This window comes from Cricetulus griseus, chromosome 7 (assembly GCF_003668045.3).
Source record: "Cricetulus griseus strain 17A/GY chromosome 7, alternate assembly CriGri-PICRH-1.0, whole genome shotgun sequence".
In the NCBI taxonomy this organism is placed as follows: domain Eukaryota; kingdom Metazoa; phylum Chordata; class Mammalia; order Rodentia; family Cricetidae; genus Cricetulus; species Cricetulus griseus.
The window spans coordinates 134,086,709-134,113,084 of record NC_048600.1 but is presented as its reverse complement, the minus strand read 5'-3'; the positions used below and the strand labels follow the sequence as shown (position 1 = coordinate 134,113,084).

General features: G+C 45.5%; 1 protein-coding gene across 10 annotated transcripts in view; it reads left to right on the top strand.

Moving 5' to 3' along the window:
• B3gntl1 (UDP-GlcNAc:betaGal beta-1,3-N-acetylglucosaminyltransferase like 1) overlaps nt 1–26,376 on the top strand; it is a 102,583-nt gene that overhangs the window by 24,687 nt on the left and 51,520 nt on the right. For 8 of the 10 annotated variants that reach the window (XR_004770925.1, XR_004770924.1, XR_004770923.1 and 5 more), the window contains one exon: nt 9,729–9,824. Coding sequence is in view for 4 of the 10 variants with exons in the window: in XM_027425307.2 (XP_027281108.1) it covers nt 9,729–9,824 (96 nt within the window). In the remaining 6 variants the exon portion in view is untranslated. Of the gene's footprint in view, nt 1–9,728; nt 9,825–20,724; nt 20,759–25,563; nt 25,682–26,376 lie in introns of those variants that run through there. The other 2 variants (XM_027425309.2, XM_035448361.1) reach the window with 2 other exon arrangements.

The window sequence follows — 26,376 nt, the reverse complement described above, 5'->3', positions numbered from 1 at the left end:
CTGTGAAGAGGAAGGCAGAGAGTGAGTCGCCAGCCAGATGCAGAGGAAACAAGATAAGAATGCCTCACTGAGAAGATACCAAGCCTCGTGGCTAAACATAGATAGGAGCTATGGGTTAATTTGAGTTCGATGGTAATAAGCCTGAGCAATAGGCCAAACAGTTTATATGTTTTTAAAAAATGGGCGCCAAAATATAAAAAGGAGTGCTTCATTGGTCTAAATAAAACCTGGAGTCAGATATAGAGGAAAATGCTGAGAGACCAGAGAGAAGGAGCAAGCAAAAGCCACCTTTACCTCCTTAGCGTCTCAGCGGACAAGAAAGTGAGTTCCTGTTTCTTCCCTCTTTCTCTACCCAGCCGTCTCACTTCTCACTTCTATACAGACCTACAGACCTCTAGCTAGTGGCAAGCTCCATCCTCTGATCTTTGTACAAGCAAGATACCACCACACTTGATGAATAAAACACTGTTGGCCAATAAGGCAGGAAGATAGGTGGGACTAAGAGATGAAGAGGATTCTGGGAACTGTAGGCAGATGGAGTCACCATGAGGGACCAGGAGGATAGGACACGCTTAGATAAGGCAATGTAGAAATACTTAGATTAATAGAAATGGGTTAATAATTAAGACAGAGCTAGCCAATAAGAAGCCCTAATCATTGGCCAACAGATCTGTAACTTAAAAAAAAAGATATCACCATACAAAACTACCTTGCTGCCTTTAGAGACCTAAGGTGTTCTTTTGCAAGAATTTCACTGAGATCAGAATTCTTAACTTCACCAAAGAAAAGGATTTCAGAACAAGTTGACTATGAAGTAGAGTTGGAGTTTATTAAGAAGAGATTTTAACATAGAGTCAAGCAGAGCATTAATAGATGAATGTTTAGGAAAAGATTCTATCTATACCCCCAAGTATGGGCATAGACTTCTCAAGAAAGTCATTTAAAGGTCTTATCGATAGCTATACATATCCAGGAGGTGGGGGTGCACACCTTTAATCCCAGCACTCAGGAGGCAGAGGCAGGAGGGTTTCTGTGAGTTCCAGGTCAGCCTGGTCTGTGTAGTGAATACTAAGACAGTCAGGACTATGCAGAGAAACCATCTTGAAAAACAAAACAAAACATGTAAACAGAGGTGGAGCTTTCCCTTTGCTTTGACTGCCCAGTTCCAAATAATCACACAAAAGTTTAATATTAATTATAAACTGTTTGGCCTGCTGCTCAGGTGTATTACTAACCAGCTCTTACAGCTTAAATTAACCCATTTCTATTGATGTGCATTTTGCTATGTGGCTTCATGGCTTTACCTGTTCTCTAACATGTCTTGTTCCTCTGGCTGCTGGCTCCCATCTCTCTCTCTGACTCCTCCCCTCTTGCTCTCTGTATTTTCAGTTTGGCTTTCCTGTCTAGCCTATTCTGCCTTGCTATAGGCCAAATCAGCTTCTTTATTAACCAGTGAAAACAATACATATTTATAGCATACAAAAGGATTATCCTACAGCAAAAACAAAGCCAAAAAAAAAAAAATAGCTATACATATAATTTTGGTGGCTTCTGAAGTTACATTGTTTAAAAGATTCTAAGAGATTCTTTTTTCTTTCCTTTCTTGTTTCTTTTGTAAATGAGGTCAGAGGGTAGTTCCTGAGGTGCGTTGGACAGGAATAAACGTTAATAAGGTAAAGCCATAGGCCAGAAGAATTCAAGGGATCTTTATTATATTAGGTTACTGGGAGTTAAGACATGTTTTTACTGTCAACAAAGATTACACTATTTTGAGATTCTCAGAAAATTGAAGTTTTACAGCTGGAAAAGGAGTAGGCCAAATGCAACAGGCTCATACATGCTTAGGCCTTCAGCATGATCTGTTGGCATTTTAACACTCTTACTTGAAATATCTCTGTATAAAAACTAATCGTCCCTATGTAGTTAACATTCATAGCCGACTTTTATTAATTATACTGGAATTCTTGACTCTCAGCTAGAGAAAGACTTCAGCTTCAAGCAAACTCCTTCTTGGGTGAAGGGGGTTCCTTTCTCTTCTATGTCCCCTTAATGTTCACTGTCTTTCTATCCTGTTATTTTGGAAAGCTTTGAAACAGATTTCTTTCTCCTTTCCCTCTCCCTTTGTCTTTCTCTCTTTCTTGCTTGCTTTATGATGCAGTGGTATCTTTCCCATGTAGCCACTCACCCAGGACAGGTATTTGCTTCCTTCTAGGGAGTTCGACTCCATGTGAGGTCAAATTGGTCTACACTGGCCTTTATTTCCATATTACACTGGTCCATTCAGAGGGGAAGTCTCGTAAAAACAACCTTCCCAAAAGATAATTTTGAGGCATCAGGGCATTACCATCAGGGCAACTGGTTATCCTCCAACAGGCATTGTTCTGTGAACTCGGACTGTAGCTCACATAGTGTCTGCTCTTACTAAATTGGCACCTTTTTCTTATTTCTCACTCCCCCCCCACCCCTTGGTTCCTGAGGATGAGTCACTGGCACTTGGGTGTATAGACACAGACCTCAGGCCTGCCTTTCCTGGAGTAGGGAGTTGCCTTCCCTGGAATTTCAAGTTGGAGGTTGAAGACTTAATGTACCCTGAGCTGCAATTGTTGATGCTCTGGAATATACCTGTAAGACAGAGGAAATGCCGTGATTGCCCTGGAGAGGTCCCTGGGCAGAGGGTGGTACCTTTATATCCCATATCGTAGCTCTGTGACTTTTGAGGGTGGGGTATGTGGCCACATCAGTCCATATTACTCAGACAGCCTGCCTCACTCTGTCTTTCCAAGCCCATCCTACCCAAGATATCCTTGAGGCTTCTCTCAGCATAGAAGGTAGATGCTGAGCTTTGCCATGGGAAATCTCAGAACAACTTCTAGTATAGAGTTTTAGGGCAGGGACCCCGTGTAGGCAGTAGTGTGTGTTGGTGTGTCAGAAAGATGGAAATACAGAATATGCACACTGCCCCCCCCAGGAGCAGAGAGGATGTAGCTACTACATTCATGTGATTACAAAAGGTTCTGGGGGACTCGGGGCTCCAGGGTGTCTGCAGCACTTCTGTGAGGTATGTTTCCGTGAGGAGAATGAAGGTCTGCAACATTCATTGTGTCCTGAAAGGGTTGTGGGTAAACAGCTAAGGAACCACAAATCACAGTGTTCAGTCCCCACAGACTCTAGAGTTGTAAGGAACCACAAATCACAGTGTTCAGTCACCACAGACTCTAGAAGTTGCTTTTTCAAAGTTTAAAGGAATAGAGTATTTCATTTCCTCCCTTTCTAATTGGGAAAGATGTCGGAAGATGGCCAGCAGTGTCTGACAGCGTGTGCATTCGTGGAGCCTATGGGAACTCCATTGACGCCAGGCCGTGGTGTCCTTCAACTCCCTAGGATGGGAATCACTAGGTCCCACCCAATAGCTCAGGGGTCGCTTCCCCAGCCTCCAAAGATGTTGGCAGGGTATCCTCATCATATGGAGAAACAGACTGCCTTCTGGTGTGGTATGTTTGTTAGGAACAAGTCCTCCTGTGTGGATTTCTGTGCTGTGTATGTGAAGGGAACATAAAGGCTAGGATTTATAGACATTCCTGCCCAGTGGCTGACAGTGAGATAATGGTGGTCATGGAAGATGGAGAATAAAAGACAAGTGCAGCATCAGAATGACCTGCTCTGAACTGAGATTCCTTGCTGCCTCTGACTCTGTAAGCCCTGTTCCTCTGTGCTTTGCCTGTCCCAACAATCATGCCCCTCTGAAATGGAGGCACAGGAACCTGCCTCTGCCCCAGAAAACAGGTGCCTGGGGCTCAGGTCCTCATGTAAGATGCCGTATGTTTTACTCAGAAATGACAGTTTCCAATTATTTCAATATTATATACATTGGAAACTTGTAAAGAATTTTCTAACAAGTATTGACATCTTAGAGAGCTGTATTCTTTTCATTAAATTCTTTCATTTCTACCCAACACTAAAAGTAAGCAGATTGGCTACATTAATGAATGTAATTCTGCAGTTTTTGTGCCATTCATTGAAATGAACTGTGATATTTAGAGATGTTCAGGAATTTAAAAATAAAACTGTCACTTTTTCTCATAGTTAAATCAGCCTTGACTTCATTTTTATAATATTGCTTTAAGTTCTAGATTATGACTTTTCTTGCCAAGCCTCATTGAATTCTTAGATACTTTGTCCAGCATTCAGTAGAGAACCTTGTGCCGTGTTTTCCTCCCCCTGAGAGTCTGGTGAAGTACATCTGTTATTTTTCTCCCTGACTCAGTACAGCCGAACCATTGGCTCTGTAACACAAAATTAGCCTGAGAAGAAGCAGTTACTGTGATTCTGGGTTTGAAATCATGGCTTACAAAGTCCTAATCTGTAGTTGCTGGTTGGTGGCTATGTTGATTATTATGCTTAGTTTGTTCAGAAGGAATGAAATGAATGTTGGCAGTATGTTCCTACCCTGTTGTTACTTTTGTTAGGCCATTTACAAGAAAACCACTTACTTAGGAAGGGAAGACCCCTGATGGCAGCTGTTACAATGTGTTCCATTGTTTGATCACTGCAGAATTGTTGGATTTTATGTTTTAGGCATTATTAGCAGCTCTAGATGTAATTTATTATTATTAATTATTATTATTTTTAATTCCTATCATCAGTCTCCTGAACCTTGGCAGCCCAAACAGTTCTAGAGCTGGTAGGATAGTGTGGGAAGCCTCATGCTGGCTTTACAGGATCCCTAGTGCCTCCCCACTGGATTCCTGAGCAGAGGCATGAAGGAAAGAGTGGTGCTAAGCTCTTGGTATCAGAGATACCAACGGTGAAGGCGGGAAAATAGCATCATCTCACTTGTGTGGCCCATTACAGACAAGCATGGTGATGAGTGGCCTCAGAATAAATAAACACTAGATGGCTGATAGTTCTTTTTGGAATCTTTGTACACAGGATGTGTGAATGCCATCTGCTGTCAGTGTCAGGAGTATCCAGTAGGCTCCAAAAATCATGCTCAGTATTAGAAATAGGCACAAGAACACTAGTCACAGCTCTAAGTATAGATAAGCTGCCTTCTCCCAGGGTCTGTCTCTACAGGGTAAGCTTTCTCATTAGGAAGTAGTTTCAAAGACAACAGAGCTAGCATTTCCTATCCTTTCAAATCCATATCTTTGAACTCTTACCTACTGGATGAGGCAGGAGCTTCCCCCACAGCTACACCTGACCCTCTTTTAACGTGTGAGGTAGGAGCTTCCCCTTAGGTGGACTTTTCTTTCCCGCCATCCAGTTCCCAAATAACCACACAGAGACTTAATTATAAATGCTCAGCCAATATCTCAGGTTTGTTACTAACTAGCTTTTATATTTTAAATGAACCCATATTGTTGTAATTTTAAAAAAATAGCATGTGACAGAGCTGGGGTGGAAGGTTTTTTTGTTGTTGTTTTGTTTTGTTTTTTTAGGGAAGGAAGTGAATGGGAAAAGCAGGGAGGGGAAAGGGGAGACCGGCCTCTGGGGACAGGAGCGGCAGAGCGAGAAGAGAGAGGAGGGAGGGAAGCAGAGAGAAAGACAGGAGCTGGGCAGGCCTCTTTTCAAAGGGAACGTAGTGAGTGTGCACAGCTGAGGGTGAATCCTGTCAGAACCCCAAGGACAGGCCCAGTACAGATCCCTGAATGCCAACACATATTTCTTACCTATGCTCTTCCACGGGGTATGGGAAGTTCATCTCCTGCTTCCTCTACATCTGCTGGTGACTGCTCGCTCAGGCTCCTCCTTCCCAGCATTCTCTTATTCTGGTTCTCCGGCCTAGCCTTATCTGCCTAGCTATCGGCCAGTCAGCTTCTTTATTAAACCGACCACAGTGACATAGATTTACACAGTGTAAAGGAATATTGCACGCACGCACGCGCGCGCGCGCACACACACACACACACACACAGCTGTATGGTCTGATGGATTACTTGTGACGTGAGGTCATCCTGAAGTAGAGGCTCACTAACCCTTTTCTACCCTGTAAAGCTAGAGCTCACCCCTAAGTAGAGTCACATTGATCTTCATTCTCTTGGTAAGTTAGGAGCCTTCTCACAAGGCCGGCCTCACCAGCCTTTACTGTCACAGTAGGTATCGTCTCACCACTGACACACCTGGCAGAGCAGGAGCTTCACTTCTGGGTAAAGTCTCGTTCACTCTTGAGCATACAGGATGGTGGGTGCTTTGCCCCTCAGTGGAATTTCACTGACCTTTGTCTACCAGTGATACAAGAGCCTCAACCCAAGTACAGTTTACTAATTCTTGTCCATTGTGTGAGGCATGAACTTCAACTAGAACACCATCACCAAATGTATTAGTTATTTTTGTTGTCGCTATGACCAGGACCAAGGCAGCCTAGGGCAGAAAGAGCTCATTTTGGCTGTGGTTCTAGAGAGATCGTGATGGGGAGGTATAGCAACACAGAGGCAGTTGGTCCCACGTTGGGCACTAATTGAAGGTGAGGATTAAAAGAGTCCATGGGACCCAAGATAATGATACACAGCTATTTATTAGAGGAGCACTTACACAATTAATAGTAAATAACGGCCTCGGTCTTCCTATTCCTGAAGATGCAGTCTCTGCCCGACTACCGCTCAAGAGAGTGAGCCAACCCCTCCTCCTCCTCGTAGGGGGTCACATCTGCATACCTGAAGCCATGCCCTGAGCATGCAGCCACCACCACAGTGCTATGCTGAAATAAGGTGCCTCTACCAACAGGCATGGCATCTGGAGCAGGGAGCTGAGGGCTCACGTCTTCCAATGCAAGAATGAAGCAGAGAGAGTCCACTAAAGTAGGATGAGGCTTTCAACCCTCAAAACCCACCCCACTGACACTCTCCCAGCAAGTCCACACCTCCTAAACCTCCCCAAATAGTGCCACCAACTGGAGGCTAAGTAGTCAGTGTCTTAACATATTAGGGGCATTTTCATTCAAACCACAACACTAACCGTGTCCTCCTCACAGCACAGGCGCTTTATCCCAAGTTCAGTGTCAGCCTGTTACCTTGCATGTGACGCAAGAACTCGTCCCAGAGATTATGGTGGCAGTTGTCTCAGCATGAGTTACAGTTCAAGAAGTGACCCTGCTGAGGAGAGCAGAAGCCAGCTCATCAGAGCAAGCACAGTGTCTATGGGTTTCTGGGTCCGTTGTGCAGCGGCTATTCTGTGGGATTTATCTGAGGACGTCCTGGAGAACCAGGCTAGCAGGTCAACCAGGAACACAAGGACACTCGAGCACCATGAGCCCCAAACCCAGGCTAGGGTCAGGAAGTATGAAGCCTGCTATTCAAGATATGGAAGCTGTCAGAGCAGTTTAATTTTAAGTGAACACTGGAACAGCTGGGAAATATTTTCAGACAATGTCCTTGATCCTTGAGGGATTACAGGGTCATACAGAGACAGACGACTGTGTACTGTAGGTTAGGCTACACTGGAGGCGATGGCATGGAGGATGCCTCTTGCTCATGTTTTCCGTAGCACCTTCCCAGGAAGGGCAGCTACGGGCTTCTCATGGTGCTTCTGGGGTACTTCAGATGAGGTTCAGAAGTGATTCTGCAGAGGGAGAATGGGCTTGGTAGTCCTGTAAGCTTCCTGAAGCAGCCCTGGGGATCATGCAAGGACTATAGTGCGCCCACGTCAGGGTCTCCTCTGAGAGGAGAGCAAACTGGGCATGGTGGTACACACCTGTAGCCCAGGTAATCAAGAGGCAGGCAGTTTCAGGCCAGCCTGGTCTACATAGGAAGCCCCTATTAATTAATAACAGGGAAATGAAGACAGGGATAGGAAAGGAGAGAGAGAAATAGAGGCTAATAAGTAATTTGCTTTAAAGCAGCAGCCCAGGGGAAATTGACACTGGTGTGAAAAGTACAGTGTCCTCTGAAGGGGCCCCACTAGGAACTGGTCTCTGCTTCCTCTGCGCTATCCCGGCTAGACACAGAGGAACTCTACTGTTCCTGCTGTGAGCAGCTCCTCCCATACACCCGAAACTAGGGCCAGTCGCTCTCGGGAACTGTGAGCACCTGGCAAGTGTTCACACCTGATACAGTACATTTCAGCAGGCAGCAGAGGTGGATCATCCAGGTGGTGATGCAGGGGTCAAGGCTAGTGCCTAGGTCAGAGAAAGAAGTTGGAAAGGAGGACGTCATGCTTGAGGAAGCAGCAGCACAGCCAAGACCCAAAGCAGAGAGAGTGTCACAGGCAAGGAAGCTATGTGGCACCACGCAAGGTGATAATTGGCTTGAAATGGAGACGTAATTGTGGGAAAGTCGAAGAACATGTTCTGAAGTGGGGCATGTTGTGAGATGGAAGTGTCCTGAGACGGGGACGGGTTCTGAGGCGGGGATGGATGTGTCCTGAGACGGGGACGGGTTCTGAGGCGGGGATGGATGTGTCCTGAGACTGGGACGGGTTCTGAGGCGGGGATGGATGTGTCCTGAGGCGGGGACGGGTTCTGAGGCGGGGATGGATGTGTCCTGAGACGGGGACGGGTTCTGAGGCGGGGATGGATGTGTCCTGAGACGGGGACGGGTTCTGAGGTGGGGATGGATGTGTCCTGAGACGGGGACGGGTTCTGAGGCCGGGATGGATGTGTCCTGAGATGGGGACGGGTTCTGAGGTGGGGATGGATGTGTCCTGAGACGGGGACGGACGGGTTCTGAGGTGGGGATGGATGTGTCCTGAGACGGGGACGGACGGGTTCTGAGGTGGGGATGGATATGAGATGGGGCCATGTTGTGAGGCGACAAGGGCAGGTTGTGAGATGGTAATAGAGGTAACAACTTTGCTCCTCACTTGGTTTCTGAAGTAAGCAACAGGCTGCTTTTGCTCAGCCATGATAAATGGTAGTAAATGGCTCCCAGGGACAATTGCTGCTGATAGCAATTGGCTGCCATTTGACAGCCCACAGCTCCTGATGAGGTACTAACTCCATAGGTACAGTGGTCTGCTGTGCCTGATCTCAGTCACAGCTAAGACCCATGGGGAAGCAGTTGGGGATTCACCTTTCTCTCTCCACTTTCCTCTTTTTCACTCCCACTGTAACATGGCTGCAATGTCGAGGGGTGGGAATAGAGAAGCAGAGAGAGTTGTGAGCTCTCTCAAGGTTTTGGTGAGCCTTCGCTTCCTGGGTTTGACAGATCCCTGCTGATTGATTGGTCCTTGTTCTTTGTCTCATTTGCATATATACACAGCCAGTCAGCCTCCCTGGCCTGTACAGCACTCCTGCCACCTACTTTTGCCAGTGTAGTGGAGTCTGGATCTCATTCAGCTAACATTAGGGCTCTTCAGAGACTCCCCAGAGATAGACCCTATGGAGATACCGTGAACTTCAGCTGAAATAAACAGGAACACATTCTGACATGGGGCTGTGTTTAGGAGGCAGTCCATCCATGTTTGGAGGGGATGTGAACATGTGTGAACATGTTCTAACATGGGGATGGGTTCTGAGGCTATGGCTGAAGTGGAGGTTTGTATTTTTTTTTTTTCCCCTTGGGGTGGTACCCTATTCTGAGACGATGGAGACATATTCTAAGGGAATGTTATATGAGATGGGCTGTGTTAACTGTAACACATTTCTTTGGACTGTCCCATATGGGCCTGGCATTCTGTTCTCTCTTCCTCTTGATGCCCAGGATTTTTTTTTTTCTTAAATCAGCCCCCAATTCATGGGTATCACACTTACTTACAACTTTAAAATCTATTTGTTTGTTTTTTTTTTCTCACAGATCATAGGATGCCAAGTGAGGAGAGACCCCTCAGACTCTACAGAGCGATACACGCGTTGGATCAACCAGTTGACATCTGATCAGCTGTTGACACAGGTGACAGCCACTTGGTGTTTGACCATTTATAGACTCAACTGTTTCAGGTTAGAGTCCCCTGGGACCGTGTCCAACTTCTTGACACATTCTGTCATGGTATGGTCTTTGTATCTTCAGTTATCTACACACTGTTAGAGAGTGTCTCACTGGGACACACCCAGGTTGTTTTGAGCTTTGATGGGTTAGTCAATGTAGGACATTTATCTCAGGTACTGTTGCTTGGAATTCAAAGAAAGCATTTTAGTCTCTGCAGTGTGTCTTCAACTGTCCCAGGTGGCTATGCATAGATTTGGAAGCCACAGTGGCCCCAGAATTAAACACAGTGGACAGTGGACAAAGGGTGGCTGTGGCTCTGCATGAAGAGCAGACACAGAAGTGGATAGAGAATGGCTGTGATATGGCATGCGAGTGTCAGACCAGACATCGTTTCCCCTGTAGCCACTGACTTAGGTCTCACCAGTTCTGCTGAGTGAGGATTTGTGGGCATCGTGGAAGCAATGATTATGGTTTTCCTCTGTGGGGTCCCCTGTCTATCCCCTCAGGCAGGCAGGGACTGTCTTGTCACCTTGTGCAGAGTCAGTCAAGGCCCCGCATCTGCCACAGAGCCCTAGCTTCGTGCTTCTGTCACAGGATTGCACGCTTTGAGTAGAAAGATGTACTCTAAGTGAATTTTTGCGTGTTCAAGAAACAAACATTGGACAGACTGTGACTGTCCATACAACTGCCCGTGAGAGCTGGAAGGTAACACGGTCCCAGCGGAACCAGTGTGCACTCAGTATATCAGAACGGTATAAGTGGTGACTGCTAGGGACCCCTGCTTATCACTTCCTCATTCAGTGACATCCCTCTAGGTTCAGAGTCAATCTTAATAAAAGGGAAGGGTCTGACTATTTGCCATGTGTTTGGGTTTCTTACAGAGCCCTTACTGCTCCCACAGTGCCTGCTCTTCTTACAAACTCTTTTAAAATTAATTTTACATACCAACCACAGTCTCCCCCCTCCTTCTCCTGTTCCCTCTCCCCACCTCCCTTAAATCCCTCCTGCATCCCTTAAATCCCTCCTCCGTCTCCATCAGAAAGGGGCAGGCCTCCTACGGGAATCAACAAAGCATGGCTCATCAAATCCAGGCAGGACCAACGCCCCCCCCCCCCCCCAGCATCACAATTGGGCAAGGCAACCCAGCATGGGGAATGGGTTCCCAAAAGCCAGCAAAAGCGCCAGGGGCAGAACTCTAAATTCCTGAGATAAATGTAATGTGTTAGGGGTGCTGGAGGCACTGGGCAGATCCTTGTGTTTATCTCCTGTTTACAGAGCATGCCTTCTCTAAAAATTTCTTCTAAAGTTGGCAATACTAAATATACTGATGTACAGAAAACAAGGTCATGTCATGGGTGGCCCCTAAGCTTCCTCAGTACTTTGTGTGCTACTGAGGCATGACACCATGATGAGGCCTTATGTGCCATTACTTTATATACAGTGCGTCATTGGAGAAAGGTCTACTCTCTCGGCTGCTCTTTACTGACTTGGGCTCCGACATCAATCCCGAGACACCTCTCCTCAGCCTGGGCCTTGTGGGATAGTCTAAAGTCCCTACACATGAACTTTCTACAGTTTGAGCCTAAACACAACCTGGATGGTTTCCTCCTTATTTCTTACCTGCTCCCCAAGTTTTCTTCCAGGAACTGCTCTCCCTAGAGTTAGTTCTGTGAGGTTCTTTAGGACTAACTGCTTTCTCTACTGTATGTTTGCTTACTCTCTACCTTCTGCTTTTCAAATAAAATTATCTTAGGATTTCTACCGCTGTCAGCTTATAAAGTGGGTGGCTGAGGATGTGCTGCTCATGTGTCCCCTAAGGCTCTCTACAAAGCTGGCAACTCAGCATTTCTGGTCTGCCCTGTAGTTCTTGTGCTTCTGATGTGGCCACTGTCTATTAGGGGCACAATAGGATTGTCTGTAACTTAGTAGAAGTTGCTTGGCAACAATAAATGAATCTATTTCCTTAAGAAACTCTTTGAAATTTTAAACTTGTCTTATTTTACCAAATACAGTGTTTTCAGAGTTTATCCACAGAGCCTTATTTCATTTTAAAGCTGCCAAACAGTCTTTCATGTGTATTCTCTTTGTGCTTTGGTAGACAGCTGGTCTTCTTTGCCTTTTGGTGATGGGGAATAACACTGCTGTGAGTGGCTAGTATGTGTTCTCTGAGTCTTGGTTCAGTTCTGGGATTATAACACGGGAGTGGTATTGCTGGGTGAGATAGCAGTTCTGGGTGCTTTTGAGGAACTCCTCCCTCATTGCTTTCCACAATGGCTGACAGTTTGATTCTTCGGTTGACAGTGAAATACTTTCTCCTGTTCAAGGACACATCTTTGTTCTTGGATGTGTGTGGAGGACACTGATGAAGTAAGAGACAAGGTGGCACTTTAAGATGTACATGGGAAGCAGCAGCCCTGATACGGGGCTGTGTGTAATCTGCCCTCACAGTAATGTATGGTCTGAAATGGTTCTCTGTAATGAGATGCTTATTTCCTCTTTCTCACCTGTCTTGGGGACAGAGATACAATCCCTAGTATTTGCAGAGGGTCAGATGAGGCGAGATAGCACCAAGGAATCTGTACATTTACAGGTGTAGACTGGAGCTGTACTTTCATGTGTTCTGAGACCATTGACCTAGAAATGCCAGGGACCAACTAGTCAGCTGGCACAAACTATTTACTAAGAAGAAACTAGAGGTGGTGGCCAACCTATACAGCCTTCAAGTGATGGGGGCTGCTTGCCTGACCCCCTTCCAAGTTTATGAGCTCCAAATTGGGATTAAAGCAAATAGCTCTGTATCAGCTTTTTAGGATGTGGTGGGGCCCTGCCCCCACCACAGGTCCTACCACAGTAGGGCAGCACCTGATCCAGTAGAACGTATCTACCACAGGTAAGCCAGACCCTCTCACTTCTAATTTGAACTGTCGGAACCTTTTCATCCATCATTAGTTTCCTAAATTTTGAGACTGTATTTGTTTTTGTAAGCCACGAAATATGGCAATCTGGTCTTGTCCATATAAGTGAATGGACAGGCATAAGTTTAAAAATCTGAACTAAGTCACCCATGTCAGCTGGACAAAACCAGTTCTTTGGAAATACTTTCCTATGCTTATGTTAACCTCAGTGGTAAATGTCCTGGTCCTTGGACCTGAGCATATTGGCATGGTGTTCATACATATAATGACATCATGTAATGACATACATATAATGACATATAATGACACAAAAGTATCCACGGAGCACTAAAACATGGCTGCATGGCAAGCTTTGCCAGCCACAACCTTTGAGAGGGGTTTCTCTGTATCTGAGTGTGGTGAGAAGGACCTCTGGAAGCCAGGTGCTTCCCAAACCCTTGGGAGAGACTCCTTAGTCCAGGTGACGAGCATTTACAGGTACCATGCCACTACCTTCAAGCCACTGTCAATTTGTCTAACATTGAAAACTGCTTGCGGCTGACCTGCTGGCATCTATGCTGTCTTTTCTGGCTGAGTGTGGCCTGTGCTGTGGGAGTGTGTGCCACCTCAGCATCTGATGACTTGGACCACAGCTGCCTAGTGGGCCTGTGGCCTTTGTTGGACCACTTGGACACCCTTGCCTCCCTTGACATTTCTTCTGGCCATTGTTGGAAATTAGCATATGTATCACTGTAGAACTCCGGGACACATCAACTGTCAGAGGAGTACATGGAGAGAGTATCCAGTATTAGGGCCTTGAAAATAAAGGTCTACACTTCATTTTTCTTAACTTTCAAAGGCTAACATTTTTAATTTTGATGAAATCACTTTCAGTTTGTAAGTTTATATTCTACTTTGAAACACTATGCCCAACTTGCAAACATTTTATTACATATTTTCTTCTAGAAATTTTAGTTAGGGTTCTTGTTAGTATTCAGGCATCTGTACTGGCCTGTCCTTAGGGTTCTGACAGGATACGCCCTCAGCTGCAGTCACTAAGAGCACCACCTGTGCATATTCATTATTTTCCCTTTTAAAAGGGCCCTGCCCACCTCCTATCCCTCTCTGTCTGTCTGTCTGTCTGTCTGTCTCTTTCTCTGACCCCTTTCCTTTTCCTGCTGCTCCTGTCCCCAGAGGCCAGTCTCCCCGCTCCTCTTCCCCTTTTCATGATCCCTTTCCGTAATTAAAAAAAAAAAAAAGCCCTCTTCTTGAACCCTGTCACACAGCATCTTTCTTGAACCCTGTCACATGGCATCTTTCTCTCTCCTGCTGCTTTTCTTTTTTTTTTATTTAGAGAATACTTTATTAGTTTTTGTAATCAAACCCACGTAGATAAGACCTTACATATTTAATACAGTGCATTACCCCTGTACAAATGGAAAAAAAAAGTTCAACATTTCTATACCAATATGGCTGTTAATTTCTGTACAGTGCCAACTCAACACAGTAAACTGGGATACTTTTTTCAAAGTTGACAGCACATCCTGCTGCTTTTCTTAAATCACAACAACTCTTATGTTCAGTCCTCTTGTCCATTGTGTGAGACATGGTTTGAGACTAGGGCTGAGGTTCATTTTATTCTATGTGGATGTTCGGTTGGAGCACTTGGACCTCTTCTTTGCTTCACCGGGGCACCTCTGTTGAAAATTCGTTGGACATGTACATGTGGATCCACTTGAAGATCTGCTGTGCACATCTGACCTTACTTCAGTGTCTGGTACAGATTACAGTACGTTTTCATCACATTGTATAAGTGGGGTATCTTTTTCCTACTTTTGTAGAGATATTTTAGCTACTTTTTAAATTATCTTAAATTTAGAATTGATTTCCACTAAATCTGGGATTCTTAGATGGCATTGGTTAAGAGGCCAATTAATAGAATTTGGTTAAATTTCTTTAATTACTAGAATTGATACAATTTTCATTTATATGTCATACACTCAGTTCATCTCTTAAGTATTTTGTATTATGATGCTTTTATAAATAGTTTAAATTTTTAGTTTTTAGCTATTGCTAGAAGGGTTAGTAGCTTTTTGGATATTCCTAGAATTGTTGGCATATGGTCATATTATAGACAGTTTGAATGCCATAAGATTGTCATGTTTGTTATGTTGGATAGAGGCTCCCAGGTGCCGTACACTAGCCAGAAGATAAGTCGGGGTGTTTTGGCAAGTAAAAGTTGAAAATGGTAGCTCAATTTTTGCTTTCTGATAATTTCCAGGTACCAGCATGAGATTCTTTTCCCCTGATGGCCAATGAAAAGATACATACAGAGCACAATTAGGGGAGTGGTGTTTGTCATAAGTCACTAAGTATTCGTGAACAGAGGCTTCAGGGCCTCATAGCTCTTGTACTCACAGGCTCAGGCTGACTCCTGGGAGCTGCTGGAAGGTGCTGAACCAGACTGTATGCTGCCACATCCCACAGCAGAGATGCTAAGGGGAGGCCTGGTAGAGACTTGTTATGTTGCCTGGTGTTTGGTGTATCTAGTGGCTGACTCTGGGCTGGCCCATACTATCCCTCTTGTCTTTGTGTTTGAGCCCACAGAGCTCACACTCCAAATGCCGCACTATAATATGAGGCTCAGAGCATCCAAGAGCTGCAGAAGGGAGGGGCCAGATGTCTCTGCCCAGCTGTGGGGTCTATGCACTAAGGGATTATGATGGAGTAGGGTCATCCAACATAGTTCTGCTGTCACAGCATGTCTTAAAAAAACAAAAACAAACAAAAATCCCAAACAAAACCTCAACCCTACAATGAGGATGTAGCTCTGTACACATGAGCATTTGCCAGCCATGTGTACAGCCTTGGATTCTGTCCTCAGCACTGTCACACAACCCCATGCAACCTCAACTCTTGACTAAGACAGAAATGACAAGTTACAGAGCTAAGGGATGAGGACAGGTAGAGGGAGAGAGAGAGAGAGAGAGAGAGAGAGAGAGAGAGAGAGAGAGAGAGAGAGAGAGAGAGAGAGACTGGAAAAAAGGAATCTGAGCCTAGTTAAAGAAGGTTGCTTGTCTGTGGGCTCTGAATATTGTCCTGAGGCCTCAGCAGGTGGGGCCCTGGGAACCATGTGTTCCCCTTGCAGAGGCCAGATGCTCTCACTTCCCTTCTGCTCTACTAGGCTGCAGCTCTCTGAGAGATAAGTATCACCTCATATTTGAGTGCCCTAGCTGTGGTTCATTTCTGCAGATCCTTGCTGTGTGGGGGCCTTGCTTCTGCCCTTTTGTATCAGGAGGAAGCACAGAGAAAACATACTTGGGTCATTTGAATCCTTCCTTAGTTTCCACGTCTGTATCTGATGGGCCTTAAGAGGGTTCAGGCTACACTGGCACAGGTTACTACTGTGTATCTGAGGTTATGTTGTGACCATATTTGGTGATCATCTCAAAAGTACGGTCTCAGACATTTTGGTAACCCGTCACCACTGACAAGATGCTGTGTGCGGCCTCGTTATCTCAGCTCAGCCTCTAACCCTGGATGTATACTCACTCACTGGGACTTCAATGTCCTTTTCCTCTTTCAGGCTATGACAAAGACATTTCAGTAGTTAGTGAAAATCCTTGGAAGTCCTCTGTTGAGGCAACTAACCACTAAGACCTCTGTTGGAGCAACACCTAACTAACCACTAAGTCCTCTGTTGAAATAGCACTCAACTAACCACTAATGGCCTCCATCTTCTTTCCCACATTTCACTGGGTGGGAGCAGGGGAAGGTAGAAGGAGCCACTGTATGTCGCAGGACTCTTAATCAGCCCTCCTCAATGGATTCAGGAGCCACAAAGCCAAGTGCCCCCACCCACACGCCTCCATTCTCTTGTTTTATCATAGCTTGGTCCACAGGAGGACTGCCTACAGGCCACAACCTTACTTATGTAGGCAGGTCCACCATGTACTGTTGGCCCATTCTATGGACAGGGAAATTAAGTTTAAGACTTTCCCAGGAATGAGGGAGTCTCAAGACCCTGTGTTACCAAGTTCTCTGTAGGCAGAGCTTCAACTGGCCAAGCACCATAGGTAAAGGAGGACTACAGAGTACTCTGTATCTGTCCTGCCTTGACATAAACCTAGGGTCACCTGGGGAAAAGGACCCTCAACTGAAGATTTTCTTTGATCATATTGGCCTGTGGCTATTTTCTTAATTGCTAATTGATACAGGAGGGCCCAACCCACTGTGAACAGTGAAGTCCCTAGAAAGTCTTGTGCTGTATAAAGAAGATCATTATCAGATCAAGCCAGGAAGCAGTGTTCTTCCATGGTTTTTGCTTCAAGCTCTGGCCTTAACTCCCTCAGTGATTGGTTATGACCTAGAAGGGTAAGTCAAATAAACTCTTTTCTACCCAAGTTGCTTTTAGTCAGAATGTTTTATCAAAGCAACAGAAAGAAAACTATTGTAGCATAAATAAGGTTGTGGCCTGTAGGCAGGTGAGTCCCAAAGATGGGGCTCTGCAAGCTAGCCTGCTCTTGTATACCAGCTATTAACAAACAAAACCAGGCCACCCTACTCCTGGAGAGCACAGCTGGGCAGGGCCAGCCCCCTGGGAAGGTTTCATGGGCCTTCAACATTTTTACCAATGGTTTGTTTTCTGGGATACAGGTTTTATTGGAACATTTTTAGTTCATGTTTGAAAACAGTGCCATACAAGGACAAAGCAGAAGCACAGTGTGCCATTCTTCCCCAACTTCTAAAGCAAAAATAGAACCATGAAAGAGTAAGGTTTCTAGATACTTCCACTTAAACAAAAAACAAAACAACAACAAAAACATAAAACAAAACAAAACAAAAAAACAGGCAGACGTTGAAGACTAGTCTCACTTTCAGCCCAAGCTAGCCTGGAGCTGGAGGTCCTCGTTCTTGCCTCTGCCTCCAGGTGCTAGGATTTTAGGTGTGTGCCACCAAGGTCTTTATACCTGGGTACGAAGAGATTTCTTTATAACCTGGTAACTGGATGATTCTGGCATTCTAGACTAGGTCCAAAGACTGCTGTGTCCCAGTCTCATAGCCCTGCTAGAGAACTCTGGATCCCTACCTCAAGGGCAGTCTCTGGAAACTTCTGAGTCTGGACCTCAAAGCTGGTGATGGGACACTGTGCACTGGGGCCTCAAGTCCTCAGCAGCCTCCTGCTGGGTGGCAGCTCACAGACCTCAGGGAGAGACTGCTGGGTGGAAATTTCATGGGCTGAAGTGGGAGAACAGAGACACTGGGCTTCAGCTTCCCGAGCAAGATTCCTCTTTGCATTTTGTAGCAGGAGCTGTGGAAATGGTCAGCCAAGATCATGATCATCTCAGATACATCACGTTGGTAATAAAGGTACCAGAACATCACGATCTCAGCTGTATCTTCAGGGTCCCCCCAATCTGTGTGAATGGGGTGTGTATCATACACTTAACATTGCTTCCACCAGTCATGACTCCAGGTGAGCTGCCTCCAGACTCTGTGGAATCAGCTGGGTAGCTTGATGGGCTCTCCAGGTACCTGGAATGATGACCCTTCTCATTACTGAAGCCCCATGAGTGTCTGGAACCTCTTGGAAGTGGTCATGAGGCACAAACCTCATTGCAGGCAGCTGGTACAATGGCAAATTTGTGTAACAGTTGTTTTTAATTGTAAAGTACATGTGGCTTTCACCATTTGAGTACTTTTTCTTTTTGCACAGCTCAGGGGCATTAAGCATATTTACATGATGATGTGGCCATTCTGAGTATTGATGTCACCCTCAGGCCTGCTAATAGCCTCCCTGTCTCTAGGAGCTTGACAACTCCAGGGCCTTGTAAATGGAGCCATGCAAGTCTTGCTGGCTGCTTCACCTGACTTAGGTGTCTACAGGGTCATCCGTGTTCCAGCAGCTGCCAGAACCTCTTCTTGGAGCTGAGTCAGACTCCATGACATGCTTGGACTACATGCTTGTCCATGTTTGCCTCCATCCTCTGGCCGCTGTGAGTGTGAGTTTACAGGCATCTGTTCCAGGCCACTTTCAGTTCTCGGGTGTGCACCCACAAGAGGAATTGCCAGATCATACGGTAATTCTATTTTCAATTTTTTGAGGAACTGCCAAACTATTTTTCACAGCAGTTTTACCAGCAGTTGTGGGGGTAAGGGATCCCTGATTTCCCTATAGCCTTATCATATATCCATAGCATCTGATTGCGGTGGGGCAACAGTGATAGCAAATTCCTACTGGGGACAAATGTGCATCTCACAGAGTTTTCATATATGTCTTGAGCTCACAGTCTTATGTGGAAAATGCCTCATCACATCTTTTGCCCATTTTAATTGAAGCTGTTAGGTTTTGTTGTTGATTGGTAGAAGCCTTCTTAACATTAAGATCTGTCTCCAATCTGAGGGTTGTCTGTTGAGGCTGGCCGTAGCCTTTGATGCAGAGGCCTCTTAACTGGCATAGTGTTTATGTGTGTAGTGCATGTGCACACACGTGTGTTACAAACTGTCTGATCACCTCATCTCATGAATATCTGCCTGTGCTAGGGAATGTCAGAGTCCCTTCCTGGTTACTGTCATCCCTTGTTGGCAGAGCCAGTCCACATGTTTCAGGACCCTGAGGGAGATGCCACAGCTCTGTTGTGCCCCGCAGAGCATCTTTCTTCTCTCTCCCTGAGAGGAAGGAGTGATGGGGGGAGGTCCTTCTGTGTATGTTTCTCTTCTTATTGGTTGTTGAATAAAGTACTGTTGGCCAATGAAGAAGCAAGTTAGGTGGGACTAGGTAGGAGTCAAGGAGGATTCTGGGAAATGTAGTGAAGAAGTCTTGTAATACAGACAGGAAGTGACATAGCAGGCAGACTAATATATAAATAAGGGCAAGAAAGAAGTCCTTCCCTTTTCTCTTGCTCTTCCCCCTGGTCTCTGCTCTGGAGTCACCATGTGATCCACCGGCAAGAGAAGGCGCCAGCAGAAGGTGTCCTCGACAAGTCAAGTCTTATAAAATATATAGATTTATTTATTTATTTATTTTTATATGCTAGCTCAGTCTTTATTAAGAAACCCTAGTCTTTGGCCAAGCAGCATTTGTACCTAATATAAGTCTCTGTGTGTTACTTGGGACCATAATGTGGTGGCAGGTGGAACTTAGGCTGCCTGGCTGAAAGTGCCCACGTGGCAACAGAGCTCAGGTGGCTTGGCAGAAAGACTTATCGTTACAGTCACCTCCATGAGATATCCTGGTGTCATCCTTCGGAACTGCGGAAAGTGGAGAGCCCTTTGTGAATGTGGGTATATCACCAAAGCAATATACAGATTCCTAGCAATCCCTACAAAAACTCCCGTAATGCCAGGTCATGGTGGTGCACACTTTTAATCACAGCACTTTGGAAGCAGAGGCTGGAGAATATCTGTGAGTTGGAGGTGAGCCAAGAACAAGTTCCAGGACAGCCAAGGCTATATAGAGAAACCCTGTCTCACAAAAACAACAAAAAAAATATAACAAAAAACTTACATGGAAACATATAGGACTCTTAAGTGCCTAAGCAATCTTAAGCAGAAAACAATGATATGGTTGTAATACCTGATTTCAGATTATACCACAGAGCCATAACAACAAAACTGGGTGGCTAGTGATACTAAAGCAGGCATACAGACCAGTGGAGTGGAAGATTCATAAATTGAACTTCTTTGGACCACTAGCTCCCAAGTGATAGCACAGAGACTTTTTATTACTAATTATGAAAGCTTGGCCTTTGATGGGGAAGTACTTCTGTGTATATTTATCTTATTGATTGTTAAATAAAATACTGTTTGGCCAATGAGACAGCAAGTAGACGGGAGTAGGAGTCAAAGAGGATTCTGGGAAATGTAGTAGAGAAGTGTGATCCAGGCAGGAAGTGACATAGCAAGGCGACTCATTTAAGCGAAGGAGAAACAGGAAGGGCCCCTTTTTTCCCCCTCCTGCTCCAGCGGCAAGAAGTGATCCCAGCAAGGAGGGACGCCAATAAGGTGTCGATAAGATAAGTCTTATAAAATATATAGATTTATGATAATTAAGACTGAGCTAACAGATGAGGAATCCTAGTCATTGGCCAAGCAGCTTTGAACCTAATACAAGTTTCTGTGTATTCATTTGGGCCTAACTTGGGCAGGCGGCTGGCGTAAAGCTTACACGTGGCGGTGGGTCTCAGCGGCTTTTGGCAGAAAGATTTATCGTAACAGGCCTTAGCTTAGGAATGTTCCCAACTAGCTCTTAAAACTTAATTTAACTCGTTTATATTAATCTAATTCTGCCACATGACTTGTTACTTTCCACCATGACACTAGAAAATCTCTCTAGCCAGTTTCCTTCCAGAGTTCCTATCTCTGCCTGTCCTCTCTTGTGTAGCTATTGGCTGTGCAGCTCTTTATTAAACCAATCAGAAGGTAACTTGTGTAACTGAGGAAGGACAGAGATACATGTTTACACAGTGATCAAAAATCCCATAACATAAACCCATGCAGTAAGAGATCAGTATTGTCTCAGGATACCCCAAGACCCAGGTTCTCAATACAGTAGAAATTTATTTGCCCCAGAGGGACAGAAGGCAAGCATAAGGAACAGAGAAAGATAGAGGGTGACGGAGAAGGGAATAAAGGAAAGGGGGCAGGGATAGTTGTCCCAGGGGGAAATGAAGGATGTCTCTGGTTAGAGAGGAGACAGGTGTGACCATAGGAAAATGGCAGTTTATAAAGGTTAAAGGGGAACCCCTGTGTTTAATTTTAATTGGGCATGTTAATTAGGTGAGGCAAAGGGAGCTTTTGATGGTTGGATTTCAATCCTTTGATAGCAGGACTTTGGCAGTCAGCCTCAGGAGGAGGAAGTAGCCAAATAAGGTGATAGCCTTGGAGGCTAGCTTCAGGAAAGTAATCTAATAGTTTCTAGCAAGGCAGAGGGGAAGGGGAGAAGGGTAAAGTCTGCCAGAGCCATGTTTGCTAGGCTCAGGCTGGTTAGAGCTCTTCATGTGCAGCCATAGCCACCTAATTAAATTTTTAAGATTTTTAATTCCTGTACATATGCAGTGCCACAGGATGCCACAATGTGGTAGTTGATCCTCTGGAACTTACAGATACTTGTTAGCAACCATGTGGGTGCTGGGAAGTGAACCCACATCCTTTGGAAGAGCAGCAGGTTCCCTTAATCGCAGATACATCTCTCCAGATGTGCCAAAAACATATTGAAGAAAAAACTGTGCCTCCAACAATTGGTGCTGGGAAAACTGGCGTGCACTCTATCAACTAAACTACATCTCCAGCTTGAAAGTATTTTCTTAGTTTTATTTTTGGAGTGATTATTGCTAGTACCTAGAATCCAGTTGAATTTTGCCTTGCTGACCTCATTTATTGACAAAGATTGGGTCTCCCTCCCACCCCCACCCCCAACTGTGTGTGTATCTCCTTGGGGTTTTTTACTTACATAATCATGTAATCTTCAAATAGAGAGTTCCTTTCCACACCAGGTTCTGTTTGTTTATTGTCCATGTGCACGGGCTAGAATTTCCACTCACAGTGTTAAACAGGAATGATGAGAGCAGACATTCTTGACCGGAGGGGCAACCTTCCAGCATTGCACCATGTTAAGCTAGGCCTCAGCTGTGGTTTTTTTGTTTTGTTTTGAAGCACTCCACAGCAAGTTAGGAAATACATTTGACTCCTAACTTACACAGGATAAGGTCTCACTGTGGGCTCTGACTGGTCTGGCCTCAAACTCACAGAGATTGATCTACCTCTGCCTTCTGAATGCTAAGATGAAAGGCGTGCGCCATGCTTGGCTATTATCCCCATCTTAGATGTGAAAGCCAAGGCGCAAAGCAATTAAGCCACTTTCCCCTGGGTCACAGACCTTGTCAAGAGCTGGTGACTCCGGAGAGTAGTACTTGAGGCTCTAAACTGGAACCGTTAGCAAGGCCTCTCCAATGGGGTCTTGGGGCCAACTTCTGGTTCTTTCCTTTTGGACATGCAAATCTAGTCTAAGACCTAAGGATTCTAGCTCCAGGAACCAGGAGGGACAGTGATGGGGGTAGATGACTTGGTAATGGTGCTTGTCTGGGCCTTGTAGTCATGGGGAGGGGCCTCTTCTTAGGGGAGGTGGAGGGGCAGAGTGGTCAGGAGATAAGTACCTCCTCCCAGGGGTGGGGTTGGTGCTCAACTTTGGAGAGTTCTAACAATGGGCTGAACTTGCTGAGGCTAGGTCCAACTTGACCTTTATGAATAGACTATAAACTGGGCCTGATGGCACAGACCTATAATCCCAGTCATGCTGGAGGCTGAAACTGAGGCTGGAAAGTTAAAAACCAGCCAGGGCAACTTAGTGCATCAAAATAAAAAGCAAAGAGGGCTGGGAATGTAGCTCTTGGTAGGATGTTTGTGTGAGGTTCTGTGATCAATGGAACAAAACAAAAACAACCCTCTAAGCAACAACAGCCCCCCCCATAAGTAAACCATATAGATACCTCTGCATTGAATAGCATCTATATCCTGTGGGGCCAATGCTAGCTCTGGGTAGAAGCAGTGGTTCCCTGGGTACCGTAAGGCACCTAGAATCAAGTTCTAATAGGATCTCTGAGGCTCAGAAGTGAGAAGGTCCCAGGACTCCAAACCCCACTAAGCCTCTCTCTGTGTTAGGAAATGGAGATAGGAGCTAGAGAGTTGGCATAATGGTTAAGCCACTCAATCTTCCATTCAAGTACTAACCAGGCCTGACCCCGCTTAGCTTCTGAGATCAGATGAGATTGGTCGAGGGTCAGGATGGTATGGCCGTAGACAAGCTCACTCATGCTTGCAGAGGACCCAGGTTCAATTCCCTACAGGGTGCCTCACAACCATCTGTAACTCCAGCCCCTGTCTATCCAGTTTCCTCTTCTGACCCTTGAGGGTACCAGGCATGAACATGGTGCAAGTCATACATGCAGGCAAAATACTCACACATAAATAATAAACCTTAAGAAAAATGTGGAGCTGGGTGTGGTGGCACACACCTTTAATCCCAGCACCGCACATGAGAAGCAGAGGCAGGTAGATCTCTGTCAGTCTGAGGACAGCCAGAGCTGCATAGTGAGACCCTGTCTCAAAAAACAAAAAGTGAAAAAACAAAGTGTGTGTGTGGGTGTGGGGGGGGGGGGGAATTGAGACTTCTGCTTACCGATTCAGTCCTGAAGCCTGAAGGTGGATGCTTTGACGGTCCCAGGGCCCTAGTGTCTGTGGCTCAGTATTGGAGTGCACAGGTCTACCTTGTTTGAGCACCCGACATGTGGCACCTCAGTGTGAGTGGGGGTTGTCAGAACTACCAGCTACTTGGACCCTTGATAAGAAAAGACATCCCTTCCTCTCCTTCCAACATCTGGCTGCCCATGAGATGTCTGATGTCAATGGCTCTCAGGGACTGGAGCTGTCCAAGTAGGACCTGACTTTGAAGGCACTGAGGGAAGAAGGCTTTTATAGCAGTGATGTTGGCATGGCCCTTTGCCCGTGGGTCCCTCATCTACTTAGCTGCCACTTTCAAGCTGCTGAGGGTGGACATAGAAACTTATCCAGGCACTCCTCGCTGCCCCAGGTGTTACTGTCTACCCTATCCCCTGTGCCTTCCTCACTGCCTGAGCAATCTGTCCCTGACTCCCTATTGAAGCAGCCTGCTGACATCCTTATAAAAACAAATTTAACTCTCCTTTTTGAGGGACAGGTGGAAAGAATTTGATGTCTTGGTCTCAAACGAGGTGGGTCGGGGAAGACAATATACCTCATTTCTGATAGCCATTTCTTTGTAACAACAAGTAGGAGGCTGTCACTCCATTAGAGACTAAACTAATGGGAAGGGTCCCTTTGATGTTCTTTTCTCTGTGTGAAGTTCCTAAAAGCCTCGGACCTTGGGATTTCTGTACCCCGGGATGTGGTGTGTTGGTCACCATTGATACCAGGCCTGCTCAACCACCATAGCCTGGAACCTCATAGCTGGAGCCACATAGCTGCCCTTAACCACTCAGATGGGTATTAGAACCATAGAGATTTGTTTGAGTGATGGTGTTGCGGTAGGGGGTCCTCATGTCAAAGACACTCACCCCTGGAGAGTCCTCCTGCTGCTGTACTGGGGAAGAAGACACCTGAAGCAGGTGACACAGGGTTAGGGCTGTGAGTCTTCCTAGCAAGGATCGTGCCTTTTTCCCATCCAGGGCAGACCTAGTTTAGAGATGCTGCAGTCCCCTCACAGCTGTCTCCTTTGAGAGCTGACTTTTATTTTTTTCATCTTGAGTCTCGTGCAGGCCAGGCTGGTGTTGAACTCCTGATCATCCAGCTGTAGCCTCCTCAGTGTTGAGATTACAATTGTGGTTTTAAAATTGTTTAAACGTGGTTGATTGATTGAATTATTCTATGTGTAAGCATGCTCCTTCCAATACCCATATGTAGAGGTCAGAGACAGTTTGAGAAACACTGTTTTCTTCCTACCATGTCAGTTTCCAGAGGTTGGACTCAAACCATCAGGCTTGGTGTCAAGGACCTTTATCCATTAAGTCTAATTTAAAATTTTCTTTTATTTATTTATTCATGAGTGTGTATACATTGTCATGCCATGGTACCTCGACAGTGCTTAGATTATAAGTGCAACCACCACCAACAAGATTTGGCTGCTTTTTTATCTTTCTGATATAGATGTTTGTCCTGGGTTCAGCTGAGCTTGGGCCCAGGCCATCTGATTTTTGTTTTGTTGTTTTTATGGATTGTTTTGTTTTGTTTTGTTTTTTGAGACAGGGTTTCTCTGTGAAACAGTCCTGGCTGTCCTGGAACTCAACGCTGCAGATCAGGCTAGCCTTGAACTCACAGAGATCCCTCTGCCTCCTGAGTGCTGGGATTAAAGGTGTGCATCACCACTGCCTGGCACCCAGACCATTTGTAATCAAGGTAATGCAAGCATATTGAAATCGTCCTACCAGGCACTCTGCCCTCAGGAAGCTCCAGCCAGTGCTGAGATGCAAATCATAAACATCTGATTGTATGCAGTGTGATGACAGAAAGCTCTAAGGAGGGTGTCCCAGGGAAGTGCCTTTTAACTAAAAACATGTTGCTCGTTGTTCTAAAGGATGCATAGGAGCTGGCTGCTAAAAAGGCAGAGCAATGTATGAAAAACAATGGGTATATTTCAAGTGCATGGAAAACCCAAAAGTTATAGGCAGTGGAGGCAAAGAACTTAACTAAGTACTGTGGGGCACCTGACCTGATGCCTGCCAAGTAATTTATGCATGCACATTATCGTGCTGATCCTCTTGACAGCCCAGGGCTTTTCTTGGCAGAGCACTGAGTTTTGCCAAATGCTACAGCATCTATTAAGGTTCTTGTAATCAATCTGTCTCTGGTGCATTTGTCCAGGGGTAAATACCACCTACTCTTGAATACGATCCTTTTCTGAGACAGCTAACCTCAGTTCACGAGTGTTTTGTTGGCTCTATTCATAACACACGTGTGCTGCTTTCCTGTGATGTTCTTTGCCTGGTTTTGATCTGGTGATCCTGGCTTCATATAGTAACTTAGAAAGACTGCACAATTGCTTTTGGAAGGGATTGTGAAGAGGGTGTTGGCTCTGTAAGCATTTGGCACCA